The sequence below is a fragment of the Chionomys nivalis genome, chromosome 25 (assembly GCF_950005125.1).
Source record: "Chionomys nivalis chromosome 25, mChiNiv1.1, whole genome shotgun sequence".
In the NCBI taxonomy this organism is placed as follows: Eukaryota; Metazoa; Chordata; class Mammalia; order Rodentia; family Cricetidae; genus Chionomys; species Chionomys nivalis.
In genome coordinates this window covers 19,529,834-19,552,581 of record NC_080110.1, presented here as the reverse complement: position 1 = coordinate 19,552,581, position 22,748 = coordinate 19,529,834, and the positions used below count along the sequence as shown (strand labels likewise).

At 39.4% G+C, this 22,748-nt stretch overlaps 1 protein-coding gene across 8 annotated transcripts in view; it reads right to left on the bottom strand.

Annotated features, from left to right (window-relative positions):
* Window positions 1–8,429: 8,429 nt before the first annotated feature.
* The window catches only part of Ppp1r12a (protein phosphatase 1 regulatory subunit 12A), a 115,671-nt gene continuing 101,352 nt past the window's right edge, over window positions 8,430–22,748 (bottom strand). For 6 of the 8 annotated variants that reach the window (XM_057757507.1, XM_057757513.1, XM_057757511.1 and 3 more), the window contains 6 exons: window positions 21,681–21,697; window positions 19,836–19,971; window positions 19,078–19,182; window positions 16,379–16,426; window positions 13,986–14,036; window positions 8,430–10,934 (listed from right to left, as the gene is read on the bottom strand). In XM_057757507.1, coding sequence (XP_057613490.1) covers window positions 10,848–10,934; window positions 13,986–14,036; window positions 16,379–16,426; window positions 19,078–19,182; window positions 19,836–19,971; window positions 21,681–21,697 — 444 coding nt within the window. In that variant the 3' untranslated portion in view covers window positions 8,430–10,847. Of the gene's footprint in view, window positions 10,935–13,985; window positions 14,037–14,062; window positions 14,790–16,378; window positions 16,427–19,077; window positions 19,183–19,835; window positions 19,972–21,680; window positions 21,698–22,748 lie in introns of those variants that run through there. The other 2 variants (XM_057757509.1, XM_057757510.1) reach the window with 1 other exon arrangement.

Here is a 22,748-nt window from a genome sequence, read left to right as displayed (position 1 = left end):
CCATGCCTTCACACCAGCACCATGAGACAGAAACCCAGTCTCCACGCTCACACTGCAAACTTCTGGTTCAGTGAGAGACTGTCTCAAAGTGGTGACAAGGGAGAGACAGAGGAAGACACTCACATGATGTCCTGGCCTGGTCTCTGAATAAACACACATCCACATTCATATGCGTACAACAGTTGCGCAAATCCACACAAAAAAGAAAGACAATGTGAATTAGGATTATAGGTCAATGCGGAAAAACTAAGAACTGGCAAGTGTTGGGACCAATTGAGTCCCTGCCTTCAGCTGCTCTTTCCTGCTAGAACCTTCTAATTGAAGTTACTAGAAGCTGTGCCTAGCTTAGAGGATCAGAGGATGGGATTTTCACCTGTTGGCCATTGACTGCAGGGTATTTAAGCCTCCATGGTGCTATTAAAGAGGGGCTTTTTGGTACCAGTGTTGGAAGGTCTGTGTGTCGGTCTGTCTTTGCGTGTGTATTCTCAACCTCCAGCCCCTTGCCCGAAGCTCGCCAACTGGGTTCTAGCGCATAGAGCGCAGACGGGGGCAGAGCGGTGCAAGATGAGTGGCCACCACTTCGAAGAAGACACCATTGTCAATGGTCAGAAGAGACACATCAAAGGTTCCGTCACCCAGGTCAAACGCAAGGATGTTCTTCTCTCCCTCCCTCTTATCCAGGCCGAATGCAATGGCAGCTGCTGTGGGCTCATTGATGATCCTCATGACATTCAGTCCGGCAATGGTTGCTTGCCGCTGGGCATCACTGAAGTAGGCTGGTACAGTAACAACTGCATGGGTAACCTTCTTTCCCAGATATGCTTCAGCTGTTTCTTTCATCTTAGTAAGAACCATGGCAGAAATTTCGTCTGGGGCAAATGTTTTGGTTTGCCCACCTCCAATATCAACTTGAATGTATGGCTTAGTTTTCTTCTCAACCATCTTGAAAGGCAAGAACTTGATGTCCTGCTGCACCGAGGGGTCATTCCAAGTGCGTCCGATGAGGCTCTTGGCGTCGATGACAGTGTTCTCGGGATTGGAGGTTAGCTGGTTCTTGGCCGCATCGCCTTCGGGAGTGAATGCCACATACGAGGGCGTGATGCGGGTGCCCTGATCGTTGGCTATGATCTCCACGCAGCCGTTCTTGAACACACCGACGCAGGAGTAGGTGATCCCCAAATCGAGGCCCACTACCGTGCCCACATCCTCCTTCTTATCCTCCTCCTCCTCGTCCGCCCCGCGCAGAGCATCAGCAGCGCCGCCGCCACCACAGCGAACTTCATCTTGCCGGCGCTGTGGGCCAGTTGCTCAGCGGTCGCTCAGGAGCTGCGGACGTGCAGCAACAGGCTATAGCCTTGCAGTACGCCCGACGTTTCGATCCGAAGTCGGGAGGGGCTCAGCGTAGGCCTGGAAGAAGCAGGCCCGCAGTGCTCAACTCTCACGCCCGCGGAGACCCGGAGCTCCTCTGTGTTGTCTGGCCAGTGTGTTTTTTTATGCCTTTAAAGTTTGCAATGTTGTGCAAAAGCTTTACCACACTAATTACATTCATAGCGTCTCTCCCCAGTATTTGTTCTTTCATGTCTTCGTTGTCATCTCTGACATGCGATGGCTTCACCACGTTGAATATTTTCATCGGGTTTCTCACTGATATCAGTTCCTTCATGTCTTTCAACATGACTTCCATTTCTTCTAGAACTTTTGAGAATGCTCTTCAATATCATCATCTTCCGAATTGTAACAAACATCTTTGAGGTTCCTATAGATCTCCGTCATCACATCCATGAAGAGACTCCTCTGGGAAGGATCCAGGAAAGGCCACTCTTCTTCAGTGAAGTCCAAATACACATCAACAGTAATTGCATTCATTTTTTGTGGGAGATTGGAGGAGTGCAAGCAGAACCTTCACCTTCCTAGGCTCCACAGAGGGTGCAGGCAGACGGAAAGAAGGGCCCGTAGCTCAGCCACACTGGCCGCCACAGAACTTCCACATACTCACTTGGTGGTTCTTTCAGAAACTGTGGCCTGAGCGACTGCTGGGATGAGCACTCCAGTGCTGCCTTGTTGGTTCGGGAAACAACCATCATACCACTGCCAATTACCAAAAGGCCTATGCAGATTGAGATGACCCTGTAATCGAGAGAAACAAGATTTTGGAGAGACAGCTGCAGTGGTTGCTGTCATTGCGGTGTCTGCTGCTGCTGCAGCCATGGTTGCAGGAAGGTGAAGGTTCTGTGTCCCCTCCTCCAGTCTCCCACAAAAATGAATGCAGTTACTGTTGATGATGTGTATTTGGACTTCACTGAAGAAGAGTGTCCTTTCCTGGATCCTTCCCAGAGGAGTCTCTTCATGGATGTGATGACGGAGATCTATAGGAACCTCAAAGACGTTTGTTACAATTCGGAAGATGATGATATTGAAGAGCATTCTCAAAAGTTCTAGAAGAAATGGAAGTCATCTTGAAAGACATGAAGGAATTGATGATATCAGTGAGAAACCCGATGAAAATATTCAACATGGTGAAGCCATCGCATGTCAGAGATGACAACGAATACACGAAAGAACAAATACTGGAGAGAAACCCTATGAATGTAATCAATGTGGTAAAGCAGGACTGGCAATGGCACAAACATCGTTGGTGTCGGACACCGTGGATAAACTGGCGAGACAAGTCAACGATGCTCTCCAGACTCAGAATGCCCTGAATGTCCACATTAAATTTGGACTTTTGAATTTAAATCAAGAGACTGCCCTATTGTAGGAGCAGGTGGACTTATGGCTAGTACAACAAATGTCTTGTTCACACCTTTATCATTCCATTTGTATCAGATTGTAACTGTTTTAGTCAAAGGGTTGGTAGAATACCATAGCCCAAATGGGAGGCTGGGTCCAGTGGTAACTGGGGACCCTATTGCTGGCAATCTTAACACCTGTTGCCATGGACATTCGTCCCTGAATCCTGTGTAAGATCAGACGACCCATGAGAATGCAGCATATGGTCACTTAGCAAGTCCTTCTGAGCCTGTTGGCCAGTAACTTGAATGTACTCCAGGTTTGGTTGCAAATACTGCACCAACTATGAAGACTCCTCCATAGACGGGCAACTTCTACAGAAGAGGGCCCGCCTAAGACAGTGAAGACAGTGAAGGGGCCTCCCAAGGACGGATAAGGGTTTACTCTTCTGAGATGACCTAAGACAGGAGGGTCTTCGGTTTTATGGGATTTTCACCTGTTGGCCATTGACCGCAGTGTATTTAAGCCTCCACGGTGCTATTAAAGAGGGGCTTTTTGGTACCAGTGTTGGAAGGTCTGTGTGCTGGTCTGTCTCTGCGCGTGTATTCTCAACCTCCAGCCCCTTGCCCAAAGCTCGCCAACTGGGTTCTAGCGCATAGAGCGCAGACTGGAGTGTGTGTGTGTGGGGGGGGGGCCCGCGGTGCGCAGCAGGCAAGCTCTTCTCTACTTGTAATAATCATGCTCTCCCATCTGTGTAGCGCTGGAGGCTGTGTCCTGGGCCTCACACACCGCTGAGCACCTCTTCCCTTCTAGCTTCTCATTTCTGGCTCGGCTGCTGGGTACACTGGGAGGCTCACGCTGGGGTTTCCTACTATTACTCTTACCAACTGGGAACCTACAACTCAACAATCTTACTACTCCTAGACTTACTCTTACCAACTGGGAACCTACAACTCAACAATCTTACTACAAAACAGCTTTCCAATTTTGAGTTAAGAAGAACAAAACCTTAGGAAAATGTATATAGCTAGGTAGACCGTAGACCAGGTTTTCTGGAAGCGAGCAGGATTCCCGTGCAAGGGTAGCAGTGATGTATCTGAGTCTAGATGTGAGCCTGTTGTCTCCCTGGGCCGTTTTCTCACCTCTCTGTGACCCTATCGGTCTGTCTGCTTCTCAGTCCTGAAGACACAGGACCTTAAGGCTCTGGTGTCTGCTTTCTCAGCCTGGAAATGCTCTTTTCTCGGAAACTAGAAGTCCTTTTTTTTTTTTTTGCTCCATCTTTCTTGAAACTGTAATTTTAGCTACATTCTCAATGAGGTTGTTTCCTGACTACTTGCCACATCAATTATAAAATCTCTTATTTTGCTGTTTATTTCCAAAGTTAACCATACTTCTAAAATGGCATATGCTTCTTGTCATTCTGCTTCCCCAGGTAGGGCTTTACTTTTGTCCAATGATGCTTGCATGTATCCTCACCGTGCAGGTGAGTGCTTGGCATGTAGGTGTTAACAAGAGATATTAAATGACTGGAACAAAGTCTGCAAAAATCAGCGTATTTGTTTTATTTATCTTTTGCAGCTTTGGGGCCAGACTATGGGGCTTTGGACATGCTAGGCAAGCAGTCTACTGTTTGGTTATGCTCCCAGACCAGCAGTTTCTACCGAATAGCTTGTATATACATTTAACAGCATTCTTAGAAACCTTGATGCCACGGTGGAGGGTATAAGTCACTGACAAAGCATTTTAATGTGTGCCAAGTCCTTGATTGGCTCCCCAGAACTGGAAACACACACAAACACACACACTATAGATGCAAGCCAATTTTTTCTCCCATGAAACTTATGTATCATAACCAAATTATTTAGCTTTCGCTTCCCTTAAAGCATTTTTATTTGTCTTCACTATGTATGTTTGTGTTTCTTGTTTTTCTTCCACTGTGGGATCAAGGGATCCAGCTAAGCCAGCTCTACCAATTCCTTCTTAAAATGTCCATGAAGTACCTACTGTGTGTCAGGCACTATGCTAAATGTCGAGATTTCCGTTCATACAATACTAAACAAGACAACCTTAAAAGAGAGAGGGTTGTTTAAGGCATGGCACACAGAAAAATACTAAGATACCGCCCCACCCTTTCTGCTCTTGACCTAGTAAAACAATGATTTGGTATCAAAGATGCAATAGAGCAGACAGTGCAGGGTAAGAATGAGGCGGGCAGGATGTAAGCATCAGACAGAAGAGAGCAGAGGCTAGGATTCCTAGGCAGGAGGTTAATGTGGGACAGTCTGACTGGAAGACTAACAACCCAGATGACCCCAGGATATTTTAAGTAGCATATGAAACTGAAAGGCAACTAAGCCTTGTGAGAAGCCTAAATTCAAACTATAAGCTTATTTAAAATAGGAAATAATAGCAATTAATTTTTTTCTTCTCTCCTTTTTTTTTTTTTGAGACAGGGCCTCACTGTGTAGTTCTGGCTGGCCTCACTATATAGACAAGGCTAGCCTCGAACTCGCAGAGATCCACCTGTCTCTGCATCTTGAATGTTGGGACTAAAGGTTTGCACCAACATGAGCCGTTAATGATAAAATATTAGTAACACAGGAGAGCCCATACCGCCCGCCGTGCCAGTTTGCATACGGCGGCTATAAAAGCCTGCTACTATTTCTCGTGCGTCTCTGGTGATAGCAAGCAACTGGGGGTCATGAATAAACTCACAGAGGCAGCAGGTCAGTGTCCTTGGAGTCCTTTATGACAGACGTGGCAGCACGGGCACACTTGTCTGCAATAGTGTTTAAGGAAGTCCTCGAAATCCATCTCTTGTTTCTCTTACTAGTCTCAGAGCAAAGAATTGGAGGCTCATGGTATATCATTTCAAAGTTCTCTTCCAATATATTCTAGTTAAAAACAGCATCAAAACCCCTCATACTGCCGGGCGTTGGTGGCGCATGCCTTTAATCCCAGCACTCGGGAGGCAGAGGCAGGCGAATCTCTGTGAGTTCAAGTCCAGCCTGGTCTACAAGAGCTAGTTCCAGGACAGGCTCCAAAACCACAGAGAAACCCTGTCTCGAAAAACCAAAAAAAACAAAAACAAAAACAAAAACAAAAAAACAAAAAAACACCCTCATACTACAAGATATTTAACACTGACATTTATCACGAGAAAGCTGGGATCTTCACTTAGAGCTGACTGAATTCAAGGATCCATTGTGTCAATGGGATGCACGTCATTTCCCCTTTAAGTTTTGCAAAAGTGTTGGACAGATTTTAGAGTTCGGTTCAAATCTGACCTGCTTAAATTGCTTTATTTCTAGAATTTATAAACACAGAGGCTAAGTTGTGAAAACTTCAAATGCATGTGTGTTCATGTGTGTGTGCTTGCCTGCATGTGGCCACAGGACAATCTAAGATGTAATCCTCAAGAATGTCACACACGGGGCTGGAGAGATGGCTCAGCGGTTAAGAGCATTGCCTGCTCTTCCAAAGGTCCTGAGTTCAATTCCCAGCAACCACATGGTGGCTCACAACCATCTGTAAAGAGGTCTGGCGCCCTCTTCTGGCCTTCAGGCATACACACAGACAGAATATTGTATACACAATAAATAAATATTAAAAAAAAAAAGAATGTCACACACTTCTGTAAGATGGTCTTTCTGGTCTAAAGCTCACCCATTAGCTTAGACTGGCTGGCCATGGATCTTCCTGTCCCCACTTCTCCAGCTCTGAGATGAGGTAAGTGGCGCCATGCCTGGCTTTTGACATGGGGGTCTCAAGATGGAACTAAGGCCCTCATGCCTGTGAGGCCAAAGCTTTAGCCACTGACCCATCTTCCTGGCCCCTAAGTGTAATTATTGAGGGACATTAAAGTACTTGTTTCATTGTTGGACAAGGTAGTAACACTCTTTAAATCTTATACTACACTGGAGTGTTATATAGGCCAGGTAGATCTGCCCAGAAATGCTCTGTCAGTCTAACTATGGCAGAGCAAGCAAAGGGGCAAAGGGGTCATGCTGCCATCCAACGCAGCCTTGCAGACGCTGGTTTTGAATACGATTGGAGGAGTCTCTCTCTCTCTCTCTCTCTCTCTCTCTCTCTCTCTCTCTCTCTCTCTCTCTCGGTTTTTGGAGACAGGGTTTGGAGACAGAGTTTCTCTTTGTAACAGTCCTCGCTGTCCTGGAACTTGCTTTGTTGACCAGACTGACCTTGAACTCACTGCTGCCTGTCTCTGCCTCTCAAGTCAAGGGATTAGAGTTGTGCACCACTACTGCCCGGCTGCAATCTCTCTTTTTATATATTCGGCACATATGGTCACTGAGAGAAAAGTTTTTCTCTCAGTGACCATATGTGCCGTGCAATTTTTTTTTTTTTTTTTTTTTACAAGCATGATTCACTACTGGCCATGGTCAGAGTCTGCATCAAGGAATCAACCAGTTGTTTGAGCATCAGAACACATCAATTAACAACACCCCACCTTCCCAATCGGTTTGTTCCTGTATTACAAAAACAACATTTTGCGCTTCTGGATTTTGGGATCTCTCTCTCTCTCTCTCTCTCTCTCTCTCTCTCTCTCTCTCTCCACACACACACACACACACACACACACACACACACACACACACACTAGTTTAGCACTTTACAATCTGGTTATTTTGTAGGTAAAACAAACATACCATTTGTTCTTTATGCAGGAGAAAAGGAGTTGTCATTTATATAGAAATTAGACGGAGATGCTTTCCAAAGCCAAGATATGGACTTAGTACTGAAACACAGTAGACTCCACTCTAAACCTAGTATTTCTGTGTAGGACTGTTTTTCTACATGCTATCCTCAGTACTCAGAAGACACACTCACAGAGCATACACTCACCGAGCATCACAGAAAAGACTGAGTACCAGCTATCTTTTGTCTTTGTACTAGATATTTTCTCTAGGAAGACGGGACTGGTGGATATAAGAGCTCAAAGCCCTTGCTCTGTATTCTGTCTAAGGGCAAAGAACACCCACAAAGCTCTACGGCTTTGAGCACATTTTTCTCTTGTAACAGACCCAGCGAGTTCTGGAAGTCATGACTGTCTCAGGGAAGCTAGGGAGACTAAATGGCAAGACTATTTTCTTGTTTATTTGAGTCAAGGTCTCATGTAGCATAGGCTGGTTTCAAACCTGTTGTGTACTTAAGAATGATCTTGAATATTTGATCTTCCAGCCTCTTATGTCCAATTGCTGTGATTACAGGTATATGCCACCATACCCAGCAATGAAAATAGAGCTTCAGGTAAAAGCATAAAGAAGCTTAATGGATGAGCAAAACTCCACTTTACTTCTCATAGGAATATTCCTATGCTTTCCCTCTTGGTCTTCAAGATATCTGTGTATAAAATGTTTTTCTTCTTTTAAAATGTAAGAGCAACACAGATAATTCCGTGAACACAAATAGGAAAATATTGGAAATCTGGAGAATAGAACTGAGTACTTTGTTAACTATAGGCTTACTTCACGCCACTACTTAAAGGTTCATGAGAAATTAAAAATGCATCTCAACCACTTTTAGCTCTGCTGGTGGATGAAACTTGGACAAATCTAAGTTGGAAAATAATCTAATAGTAAAGGGAAAAATTTGAAATTTCAGTGGAATAATATCTTTGTGCATGTTCTTATGCCTGAGTGTATGACTAAGAAAAAAGCAGAAGCTGAATTTGTAGACACTGCAAATGTTTATGGAAATGAAATCTCATGCTACAAAGCAACTATCTTGAGTCTCAGTTACCATTGTTTTTAGCCATTTGCCATAAAAAACTAGTTATCAGATTCTGCATATAGATAGCTTTATGTAAAATACATAAACATTTGTCCAAATTGGTACACAGATTGCATAAATATGGCCATTAAGATCGCATTTACAGATGAGCATGTACATTGCTGTGCAAATTATCACAATATTACAATTTCAAAAATTATTCAAATTGGTATCCAAGTAAAGCAATTAGTGAGAAAATACCCATGCAGAATTTAAATATCTCAGAACAAAATTTAAACTGTTTTCATTAAAAGTTCACACATTTAAAATAGGTTTATTCATTTTATTTGTATATGTCAAAATACATTTTTTATTTCCAAAATAGTGGGTTTTGCAACTAGTTTCATGCAGAAACAAGGTCTGCTCAATACTACCAATAAAGTCATTATAGCACAGTAGCTGTTCAATTTTAGATACAAAGAATAAATAACCTAAATACAAAACACTAAAATATTAGAAACATGTATTGAATCATTCTTCACAGGCATCCAAACTTCACAAATAAAAACCACAGCATGCCTAACTGTTGTGCACCCGGAACGCATTGCAGTCACTCAAACTGATCAATTATCTGTGTGTTTTACCTCCTCATTAGACCATGACATAATCTGTATTCAGACCCCACCATTCATACAGTTCAAATATAACCAAAAATAAAATCCTCACACCTATCCTTGTACCTTTAAGATCAAGAATCCTGAGCTTGGTAGTAAGAGTATTAGCCTTATATCTTCATAAAACCAATCAAGAGAGAGAGCTTTACAATTCTACTTACCAAACACCCTTCCCCAACCCAAAGTCATCTAAAATAGGCAGTAGAACACAATGACCTTTTAAAATGAAGGGGTACAAATTCACATTTAATATAGTATACAATACGCTCAATAATACAGTCAGCTACTATAAGCTTTACAATGTACAATTTATTCAAATGGCTGAACTGTTCAGTGGTTAAGGAGACAGTTATGTGCCAGGAAGATGTAATATTTTTTTTTGCATGGTTTAATGAAAATATAAAAGTTATTTGTCCAAATAAAAGTCATTTTCATCATGGACTTGGTTTTGCTTATTTTTTCCTTTAAAAAAAGGCCACTGAAATGTATAAAACGGTTTGAACAATGACGATGGTATCAAAGCGGATGCCTCTTCACATGGCGGTAACAGTGCACTTAACATTAATCACAGACTAAGTCTGCAAATGATTTCATAGCACTACTTTGGCTAGCACAACAGTTTTAGACAGCACTCAGATAAATATAGGCATGTGAAATGAGAAGCAATTATCTTATGCAACTTTAATATGTTTGAATACTACTGAATGAAAACAAAAGTCAAAGCACTTTACAGTAGAAAAACTTGTAAAGATAGGGCTCCATAAACCGTGTCACTTTTAAGGTCCTGATATCCCACTGTTAGCAGGGTCTGTTTAGACACCATTATGGAGTAGCCTACTTTGCATTAGCAGACACCTGAACTAAGAAAATCGTCAAGCATGCCATGTGGTGGTCTAAAAATCAAAACAATACACTTATTTATATATACAGCATCACTCAGTACCTGCTAAAATGAATGTGAAGATTACAGAATCTAACATCTTATACTACAATAAAAAACAAAACAAAGTGACCGATGAAGGCAGAAGATAGGACTTTAAAGCATTCATCTAAGAAATAAATGCATATTGCACTAACAGTGAAAGCAGATGGTCCACCGAGCAATTCAGTTCCAGGTGGGAGGCAACACATCAGCCTAACGCGTGACAAGAAGCTCAGAAGAGCAAGGTTTTGTTCTGTCAATGAGAAGAGTGTGGACACAGAGAGACTCTGCCACATAAAGAGCTAGAAGGAAAAGGTACAAACCCAAACACAGATGTAAAGCAAAAAATTTAAATATTGAGAAACTAGAAACTGTGGCACATCAAAAAAACAAAACAAAACAAAAAAACTGTTGAATAACTGTCTTCTGTGAGAGCCGGAAGTTTTGTTGACACAAAAGTATTTATGTACAACTAAGGCTTACTGGTTAAATATCTGAGGCATATCTGGCCTTGAACACTTTCTTTATTTGCTGGAGCTGTAAACAAGTTTTCTCAGTCATTGAAAAAAAGATTCTTCTCAGCAGCTGCTTTTAACATGAAACAATGGTCTTGATAACCAAGGGGGTGGGGCAGAAAATTTAATGAAACAAAACTCCTAGATAAGAGGGCATTTGGCAGGATGTGGGAAAATGACAGTCTCCAGAGGATCTTTCAGGCGTCCAGTGACTGCCAACATGGTCCACTGGGGAGGATGTGCAAGTCCCGCTGTTGCTTGGTTCTGTCCTCCAGACTACTTGGAAAGTTTGCTTATAACTCTGATCAAGGCCCCATTCTCATCCTTTAGCCTCTGGTTGTCTGCTTTTAAGTCTGGTAACATCTATGAGGAAAAGAGAAAGAAGTTCCCTTTAAATGGAAAAGGCAAAGCAGCGCTCTTCACAAATGTTATGATGTCACCACAAAACAAATGGTCAAGCTTGTCAGTTCTATGTATTTCTAATGTCTACAACATATACTATGAAGGAAAAACATTGTTTGTGAATCTAATTAGTCTAATAAATGATGGAATGAAATTTTATCTCTCTACTAAAGTACTTGACTTTATGACTCACAAGCACACATTAGAGCAGCCGTGAAATGAAGCCTGTTTTTTGTTAGGATAGGATCTTAGAGTAAGTTCTTTTCATAGCTCCTGTCAACACCTAAATCAAAGCCTTTTGCTCTGAAGCCAAAGACAATGCTACCACCCCACAAATGACTTAACTAGGGAATTGTGAGGACTCATTCTGAATTATTAAAATTCCTTAAGCAACTCATCTATAGGACCCAAGTCTGATGACCTAAGACAGTGTCTGATCCCAGAGAGGCACTCATTAAGTGGAAACAATCAAGGTAAGTAGAGTAGTTTACATTTAAAAGAAAGCAATCCAATTTTCTGTTGCTATACAGACACACTTAAGGAGAGGGTGGGAATGTTAGAAATTACATTAACTTTGTTTTTTTAAAAAAATTATTTTATGTGCGCTGGTGTTTTTGTCTGCATGTGTGTTTGTGTGAAGGTGTTGGAACTCCCGGAGTTGCTATTAGAGACAAGTGTGAGCTGTCATGTAGGTGCTAGAAATTGAACCCAGGTCCCCAGAAGAGCAGCAGCCCCTTACATTAACTTTCTAAGGGTAACTAAAACTTTATGTACTTTGGCAGGTTGACTACGAAATGGAACAGTTTTTATTTTGGACATTAAAAAATGTATTTTCCAAAATATTTAATTTTCTCTTCAGTTTTCAGAATGTGCCACAACACTGGAACATTAGAAGAACAAAACTGGAACTTGCAAAACCTTTGGGAAGAGTGAAGTTTACTGGGAGCCACAGTTCCATATGCTCAGTATTCGGAAACACAGCGGAGAGCCGGCAGCTGACACTGACTGTAACGGACAGTGAGTGAGTGAGGATAAAGGACAATGGCTCTGAGCGCAGACAATGCTATTGAAAAAGGCAAAGCAGGCTCGATGTTCAGCTTAAAATGTAATTAGATGGTACTCTGCTTATGCTTCATAAAGGACTATGAATATCACATATACCTAAACTACTTTTGAAGTGAAAGAAATCTGAATTAGCTTGACAAAGGACAGACAAGTCTTCTAATTTCTAAATCATTCCCTAGTTTTACTGTGGCTTATCAGTTGCAATATACAATTAGTAATAATTTTAATGTTCTGAGAAGGCATGCATAATTAAACAGTTATATATGTGATAAGCTCCAGACACATGGTATTAATTTGTAGTTGTAAGCTTTTACAAAAACACGCTTACTAACATAAAAACACCTGCCTGGCTCTACCAAGGAGAAATGACGAAACTATAAATTATAGGTTCACAGACTGCAGTTGCCTAGAGAACCCTGAGCGCTTGGCTACCACTCTGGTCAAGGCCCTATTCTCAGTCAGCAGCCTCTCATTTAACTCTCTCAGAGGTTCAATTTGGTTTATTTGGTGCAGGTTCTGCAGGAATCAGAACATAAAAAATAGGAATAAAAAATAAGAAAATACTCAAGAGTACAATAAGAACATAGAGAATCTCAGAAAATAAGCAACAACAAAAATGAAATCTTAAAGGAATACTCCAATGCATTTAGAAAGACAAACAATTTACTCCTAGAATTCTACATCAAGCTAAGCAATACAAAAACAAAATCTGAGAGATTTGTTTCTACTTTTCAAACCTACTTAAAAATAATGGTCTGATTAAAAACTAATCCAGTGAAACGTTTAGACCTGAAATTCTAATTTCATGAGCATAATTCTGATGTGATAAAGATATCTTATAAAAGGCAATGTGGTAACGGTTAATCAATTAACTACACCATTTTGTCCCTTCAGAGTTCAACATTCAAAACAAAAAGTTATTACCAAAGGTAACTGGAGAATTTGATGCCTCTGTCTGTAACAATCTCAGGTCATAATATTTTCCTCTGTTAATACTGAAGATGCATGTAGGACTTCTAGGACTGGCAAGCTATGTCCCCAGCCTCAGTAACTTTTATTTTTAAAGATTTTATTTTTTCTGTCACCTTCTATAGTTTACCATCCAAAATAATAGTGAACTACATATATAAATGAGCAGAACTAATAAACCTCACTTCTTATATAACTACTTAATTTTTAAAACTACCTGAATATCAGAAGTATCATACACACTGATTAGCAGTGCCAAACTCATGGCTGCCAGATGAAGTGGTGCACACCTTTCATCACAGCACTTGGGAGGCAGACACAGGCGGACCTCTGTGAGCTCAAAGCCAGCCTGGTCTACAGAATGAGTTTCAGGACAGTCACTAGATAGAGAGGAGACTTCATCTTCGTAAAAAACAAAAACAAAAAAAAACAAAGTAAAACAAACAAAGCAACCCACGGTCACAAAGATGGCCCTGTCAACGTCAGTGGGTCAGAGACAAAACAAAGAAACCTGAGGTAAGAGGGAGAGAGGCTTGGTAGGGAGGGCTGAAGTAAAAGAAAAGAGCAGATGAGAGTAAGCAGAATGAATTATATATAGGCATAAAAGTCTCAAGAAAAAATTCATAGAAATTATAATAAGAAAATGATCTTGGCCTGGCAAGATGGCTCAGTGGGTAAAACTGCTTGCCTTCAAGCCTGAGTTTTAGCTTGAGGTCAACCCCCAGGATGCACATGGTGGAAGGAAAGAATAAACTCCCCAAAGATATCCTCTGTCCTCAGCACTCATGCATGGCACATGTATCCATACAAATATAAACATAAAATAAATAAATGTGAAAATGGTAACAATGTTTCAGGTTTTAATTCCTCTTCTAGATTATTAAAACCTTGATTTAGGAAGAGAAACATGATATAGAGAATTTACAGACTGGTCATCAGAACCGAGAGCAGGGACAGTAGAACACAAACAGGACTCACTTTGAGCTCTTCTTCCATTTCAGATATTCTTCTTTCTAGTGCTCTTCGTTCCTACATCAATTTAAGGTATCAATAATTATTTAATTATATTCCCATTATCTTATCTATTGTGAACTAGTGATACTTGAGCATTAAAGATAAAACCAAGAGCAGTGAACGCAGACGTGATGGCAGTGTTGTGTAAGCGTTCCAGAACTGGGAAACAAACCGAAGATCTTCTAAGATTACTTTCCATTAGCAATTTCTTTACAGTTCTGTCTAGTAAGATGGTACACAACATATTCAAATTACTATTGCTTTTTAGTTCAGATAAAACTTAGGGATAGAGTGAGCCAATATTCAAGACTGAGGACTATATAGAAAAGAACACACACACAATGATGCAATTACACTATGATGATAGGAGCAGAGAAGCAAGAAGCAAACGTGCCCAAGATATGTGCACTTTACAATGTCAAAGGATCCCAGAGAAACTCATTTTCTCTACTTAACAATGTTTACTGTGAATTAGTTATGCAATTTCCTTTACAGCTTTAGCTATATAGATTTAGTCCTAGAGTTTGACATTTTGTGTAGCATTAATGCAGTGAATACAGGAGAACAACTACAGCACTTATTCTAAACTGATTTCAAAGAGTGGCAGGCAAAGTCAACACACAACATATTACTGCAGTGCACTGTTTTATTTTCCCTTATCTGATAAGCATTTCTAGAGTGTTATGCGAAAAGCAAGCAGCAGTCATTGATGAACTGTAAAACTGGTTAGGTCATACCGCCCAGAAGATACTGACTCTTGCCGGTCACCTTTCAGATACAAACCATTGACATTTAGTTTAACAACACTGAAACCATTTCAATGACATTCTTTCCCAGATTAACAATTAATGTTAATATTTAGTAATGTAGTACAATTATGGTAAATGTCAATGTGTTTAGAGCAGGTGCTTTTAAAATAGGGATGGAGGCCCACTAATAGACTTTTGAGTACCATGTTAGATTCATGTAATATCAACATGCTTAAAAATTATTATAGACATGTTACTTTATAATAGACCTTCCCTCTAGCAAAGAACACAACCATAACAAATTCACGCAAACCAATACACAATTCCAGACTGATATGTAATACTCCCATGAACCTCAATTTTACTAGGTATCTTCAAAATTTTAAGTCAGTTATAGGTAAATACTAGAACACCATTCCCAACTGCCTGATCCTACTAGCCCCAAAAAACTGTTAACTGTCAAACTGAAAACCATACATATAAACTCTTTAGTACAGTGTCTGCATTATACAGAGAATGCTGAATAAATGTTAGCTCTTCTTAACAATGATCTGTAATGTTAATTAAAGGGTAATCACAGTCTGTTAGATAGGAACACATTAGCTACTCTGTAATTTATCTGCATCTGACAAGTGGAAACAAGGTCAGGTGAGAAGGAGAGAATATAAAGGTGTGTGTATCACCAGACCAGGCACTAAATTAGCAAGCACCTATACTTGATAATATATTGATGATTTTACATTCTTCTTGTGCTAAGATTTGTGTAATAAGCACTGCCTTCGTAAGAAATATTCTTCAAAAGTGTTGTGAAACAAACTTATTTTATTTATTTTATTCCACTACATTTTCCAGTACAAGAACTAATCTTAGTAGTTCTACATGTCTTAGGGATAAAATTCAGTATTATATATAAGATATATACCAATATGAATAATATGCAACAACATTAAATTTAATAAGATATGCGAATCTCAACTTTTAGCAATTACTAAATACAGCAACCTTTAAAAAGGCCTCCAAATACTATTTTTAAAAATTAGGTGAAATCATATTAGAAGAGGAATTATTGTACAGTACTATAGACATTAACAGACTGCAGTTTATTTTATTGTATTCTGTACCCCACTTTTTTTTTTTGCAAAAAGTCAAATTGGTAATTAAAAAAAATGTTAGAAAAGAAAAACAATTCCACATCATTTGATTCCTTGATCTCAATATCGATCACAGTAACCACGATGTATGTTCTTTTCCTCCACACCTTGTAAGTCTAGCTAGTGCTAAGATGTGTGACATTCTATAGGTTTTCTTCCTACATATGGATCACTGTTACATTCTCAAGTTTTCAGTCTAAACTATAAATGTACTCCTCTGGCCATATCCAGATTCTTGAGCAACAATAGCAACTGGAGAGAAATACAGCTAAATTATCACAACCAATGAGAATATTGTAGGAAAAAGAAAATGATGTAAGGGTTTCCTATATCAACATTTCTTCCTGCTTGCAATATCATACTACAGTCTAGAGAAACAAAACAAAACAAAACCTATCACTGCTTAACCGAACAATAGGAAGGGGAACGATACTGATTCGGTAAGATGGACACTTACCCTTTTCTCCATCTCCAATAGTGACCTATCAGCAAACCTTTCTTGTCTCTGTAAAAGACAAATTAAAAAGCAGTCGTAAGTACAATAATGTTGAGGGAATACAATGTAACTCTCCTTGGTGGATGCTACCAAAAGTAATAATTTTCAGGTGGTATAATACAATTCAGCTGCTTTAATAGGCAAATTTCAGTAAAGAAATAAAAATAAAAACAGGATATGTGTTAAAATGATAAATAAAAGTGTTTAAGAATGGAATGGTCTTCAGAGCTCTCATTTTATATAGCTTCCTTTTTTCCTTACAGTTCCAGTTTGAGGGTGAAAATGAGCAACTCCAACAGCATGAAAAACACCCTAACCTTCCCTCAGAAGCTGCCTTCCTTTCTGACCCATCAGCAATGGCTAGTCTAGCTGACGGATTCCAGCACTCGGAATAAGGTAGGCTTATCGACAGGTCGAATGGCTTTGTATGAAGCAGGCAGACTGCAGCAGGACACTCAGAGACTTGTTTCTTGGCTACAGAAGAGAACCATAAATCTGTGTATTCACATTTGCAGAAAATATCTTTCTTTTCTTTCAGACCCAGCCCTAAACACGTTTCCTACTACTGAGCTACATACATCCTTAACACACCAAGGCACTCTTCTGTAAGATATGCAGTGACCTGCACAAAGGCCATGTCCAGTGAGTAATGTTCCCAGGCAGATCTATATGGGACAGTTACTGACTATCAATTCTCCTCTAGGCAGATCTATACGGGACAGTAATTGACTATCAATTCTCCTCTAGATAGATCTATACGGGACAGTAACTGACTATCAATTCTCCTCTAGGCAGATCTATACGGGACAGTTACTGACTATCAATTCTCCTCTAGGCAGATCTATACGGGACAGTAACTGACTATCAATTCTCCTCTAGATAGAACTATACGGGACAGTTACTGACTATCAATTCTCCTCTAGATAGATCTATACGGGACAGTTACTGACTATCAATTCTCCTCTAGGCAGATCTATACGGGACAGTAACTGATGGGACAGTAACTGACGGCTGTCAATTCTCCTCTCCTACAGAGTCTGAGTAAGACAAGATTAATCAAAACTAACCGAACAGGAAAAATTAGGTGACAAAAGAACATACTGAGCTCAGCAGAGCACACGGCTTAGCTGATCCACCAGGTGAACAGTAAATGGTAACTGTACCAAGAAAATGTGACCAAATCCCTATAGTAAACCAATGTTCAGTGGACTTGCTATGTGCTCAGCGGCCTCGTCAGTTGTCAGTTATGTGCAACCAGAAAGGCATGCCAGTTATTTCGACCCCCCACTATGAAGCATGCTCTTGTCCGCCTTTCTTCTCTATCTTCACAATAACCCCTATCTTTTTAACACTCTATGATTCACTTGACTTTGGAATTTAGCACATCATCTGTTGTGCGTGGACAAGTGCTTCTAAAACAGCAGTAGTTAGAAATCAGGTAACAGAGCTCAACATGAAAAATGAACTTTTAGAAATAAAAAGCAGGCATAAAAACTGGCTAAGAAAGAAGCATTCAGTATTATTCAGATGTGAACAGTTCTTTCTGGTTGGACTCTAATAGCTACTAAACAAGCTTGTTTTCTTAAGAATCAGTGCAACTCTCAGATCACTCTATAGGATTTCAATTATGAAGCCCCTTATACTCTTTGATCAATTCTTTGTTTTCATTTGTTTGAAATGATGAGGCAAGGAGGAGGGGATACAGCTATTTCTATTTCCCAAAAAACAGTGTTCCATGGGAAAAGACCTTGGGAGACAATTCCAAGTTCCTGGGTACAAAATTCTGAGCTTTGTCTTCACTAAGATGTCCTGCAGAAAGCCATTATGAAGGGGTAAACATTATCACCCTCCAGCACTATTACATCAAAGTACTTGTGTGTGTAAGACACAGAGACATGGAAGAGAGAGACAGACACATAGACACAGGTATGAGCACCCTCAGAGGTCAGAACAGGGTGTCAGATCTCCTAGAGCTGGAGTTACAGGCAGCCGTGAGATATTTGGGCATTGGGAACTTGAGTCCTCTAGATTAGCAGAAAGCACCCAATTGCTGAGCCAGGCCCACAAATCACTTTTACTTGAACGACTAGAACTGTTCATAATACAAAATTACTCTCTAAATTTAAAAAACCATATATATGGTTTTTTAAATTTAGAGAGTAATATTTATAAAATACACATATAATGCACACGGTATATATGTGTATGTGTGTGTTTTCCTTACATGTATGTCTGTGTACCATGTGCCCATGGAGATCATATGCCTGTGGACTGGAGTTATAGACCATTGTAAGTCACCATGTGGATGCTGGGAATCAAACCTTTGGAAGAGCAGCCAGTGCTCTTAACCACTGAGCCATCTCTCCATCAGGGAGGCTGCAGATGTAGCTCAGTCTTGCATGTGCAAACTTTAGGGTTCGATTTTCCATATCACAAAAAACCCTTGAATTCTTTCCACATGATTATACTACTGTATTTTTATATTACAAAAACCAGCATTTAGTTAACTGTTATTTATTTGATGCTCTTTTATTACTAAATAAAGCATTATGATTAACCAAACATACATACAGAAGTAATATTACAGAAAAATGTAAGCTTTTAGATATACTAAATCATCTCTGCTAACCTGAGACTAACAAAGAGAGAAATGTACAAACCTGGGTAGCCTTCTCCAACTGCAACTTTAGATCCGTTAGTTCCATATTTGTATCGTGTAGCTGTGCCTTTAGCTTTTCATTTTCAGCTAAAATTTGTTCATAAAGCTAGAAAAATTAAGGAAGAACAGATTACTTTTGTGGCTTTCCTAAAGCGATCAATGAGACTACAAGGTTAAAGTGGAAAAATTAATGTAGATGTGTGCTATAGTCTGACAATATATTTTAATCATTGAAATAGCCTTATAAGTCATTTAGAAGTAATTTGCAAGTTTGAGGTCAGTGTGTGCTAAACAGTAAGCTTCTGTCTAAAGAACAAATGAAAAGATTATAAAACAAAATATATCTGAATATATATGCTTACTTCTTACATTCCAAATGGCCCTTTCCAGTTCATTCCAGCAACACAGACAACAAACACAAAGCCTGGGTACTTTTCTTTCTAAGACATGGCTATTTACATGCTCCCTACAACTAGTTGTCAGAAACTCATAGTAAAATAAGGCATTTCAAAGTATTGATTTCAGCTGGAAATGGTGGCGCACAACTTCAGTCCCAGTACTTGGGAGGCAGAGGCAGGTGGGTCTCTGTGAGTCTGAAGCCAGACTGGTCTACAGAGGAAAAACCAGGGCAGTCAGGACTACCGTACCATAGAACTGTCTTGAAAAACTAACCCCGCTCCCCCCAAAAGAAACAAAATCAGCCCAATTTCTATATAAGCAAGTTTTACAGAATAGTACTAAAAGAATATACACAGATACCTTTTTGAAGTCAGTTGAGTCATCCTTTTCTAGCCTGCTACTGTAAGGTTTTCTTTCTTCTGAGTAACTGTAAGAGCCAGAGCGACCCAGCAAGGAGTCATACCGATCACTCGATGATGTGGAACCGCTGTCATACCTGCAAAGAATGAGTTGAAATCAAAACCTTTATTACAGGTTCCATAAATTATGTTAGTACACACTGAATCTAGAACGCCTTGATAGTCCCAAACAGTAATAGTCTTTTTAATTTGTTATCAACTTTTGTGATACATAATAAACAGGACGTTATTCTTAATTTCTGTATCTAAAATCAAGGCTAATTTCACATTATGCTAAATTATTTAGATTTAAACAACCTTTTCATATTTTATCATGTTGTAACACTTTAACACATTTATTACAGTCCAACTGATGGCACCTTTCTGTTTTTTGGTGGTATATAGTAGTGTATAAAATTAGTAGCATCTTAGATTTGATGAAATAATGAATTCATTTCTTAAATGTCGACAATAGGTTTGTCTTAAACAGGAAATGTGTGCTGTCAGTAACTGAACCCCTTGGTTATTTGGTTCTGAGTTCAGATGACCTCTTCTGATGAGAGCTACTGCTTTACAACTCAAGTCCACAGTTGAAATTTGTTCTAGGTCTCACAAGGATCATGATCAGTAGTTGTCGGCAAGAAAAACAGATCAAGATTAGAATCAAAAATTGAGTGATTCTGAGCTAGATGGTGAGGAAAAAATATCTCCACTCATGCATTTTCTTTCTTCTTTTTCTCTAAGACAGGGTTTCTCTGTGTAGTCCTGGCTGTCCTGCAACAAGCTCTGTAGATCAGGTCGCCCTCAAACTCACAGGGATTTGCCTGTATCTGCCTCCCAACTCCTGGGATTAAAGATGTCAGCCACCAATGCCCAGCTTTATCCATTTTCTTTTAGGAGAGAAGATACTGAATACTTAATTCAATAAATGCCTGGCTGTGTGTGGGTTTTTTTTTTTTTTTTTTTTTTTTTTGGTTTTTCGAGACAGGGTTTCTCTGTGGTTTTGGTGCCTGTCCTGGAACTAGCTCTTGTAGACCAGGCTGGCCTCGAACTCAGAGATCCGCCTGCCTCTGTCTCCCAAGTGCTGGGATTAAAGGCGTGCGCCACCACCGCCCGGCTGTGTGTGGGTTTTTTTAAGTCACTTTCTGATACTAATAGTGAGATGGTCAATGTTGAAATAACTTAGGAAACATGGGAAAGCCTAGGAAAAAGTAACACTACTGTAGAGACTGGGGGAAATTCTTCCTTCACAGTAATTGACTATAATGACCAATCAATCTAAAGTGATACTCCTAACATAGCAAACTACTAACAGTCATTATGTCATCTTAATTCATTTTTTTTCTTTTTTAGTTCTTCCAGACTGGTTTTCTTGGCTGACTTTGAACTTAACCTGTAGACCAGGCTGGCCTTGAACTCAGAGATTCGAATGTCTGTTTCCTGAGTCCTGGGATGCAAGGCATATGGCATCACTGCTTGAAATTTTAGTTAATTTTTTAAAAAGAATGTGTTTTATAAAATTTTAATTGTGTGTGTGTGTGCCACAGCACACAGGAACAAGCCAGAGGACAACCTGAGAGAGCTGGCTCTTCCATTCCCCTACGCAGGTTCTGCACATTGATCAGGTCGCTGCCAGCAAGCATTCACTTGCTGAGTCATACTGCCAGTCTAGGTCATCTATAATTTTACAGATTCTTTTATTGACCAATTAATTCTAAATATCTACCAAATTTATTAAATATCTAGTAGCACATTCTTTATCAACAGTAAAAATGAAAAAAAAAAATCAGCAAAAAATTCAACATACCTAGAAACAGAATCCGTCTAGAAAGTAAAAACAAAAGACAAAATGCATATTAAGTTTTATTCTTTCATTAAGCTATTAATTCAAATTAAGGAAAAAAAAATCTAATGCAACAATGATATTTACACTATTAGAGAAACTTATTATTCATATTATTCATAATTTAGTAATTTTTAGGGAAATTGTAGAATACAGAATCACTATATTTTTGCATGTACAAAACCTTACAATTTTATTTTAAAACATGTTCCGTTGAATTCCTGCAAAACTGAGCATACATAATTTTTTAAACAGAAGTAAAAAGGACTGTGAAAAATATCCATTACTTACTGTCACAGAGAAAGTGACAGAAGAAAGTTTACTTTACGACACCTCAAAGCAACCACTTTATTCATCCTTGTTTCTAAAGACTTAGTATGAGTCAGACAAGTGGATATCATGTTTTCTGTGAAGAGTACACACACAGTCAATCTAGAATTCTAAAAACAGCTTTATATTCCTTCTAGATTTAGCAATTAGCCTATAAGAAATATAGAAAAGTTGTGGCTACACTTTAGTCCCCATTAAATGGGAATGTTAACCACAAAATGGTTATGAGGACACATAATCATCAATTGGGATGAATGTAAATTTTGGGGAGGATGGTATTTAGTCCCCCTTCTATCACTTCATTTACATTTTTCTGTAAAGCAACTATTCAGAACTGGTTTGTTAAGACTCTTGACTCTGGATAATTGGTACATGTCCTAAAATAACCGTGTTTCTTCAGAACTGTTTAATCTTTCTCAGACTAATTTACTAATTCTAAAGTATGTTCAAATTTTCTTTACAATATTAATTTTGCTCTTGCTCGTAGTACTTAATATGCTTATAAAGTACTCTTCAGTTTTATAGACATTTAACAATTTCAAAAGGATTTAAAATTTAAAGATAGTAAATTCTAAAAAATGTTCAGACAACTAAAATATGTACATGCCACATTTATTACCAGTTTTGTTCACTGACTCTTCAACGGTCAGAAATCACTCAAGTTCTATTTGTCTTTAAGAATCTCGGTGTTACCATTAACTC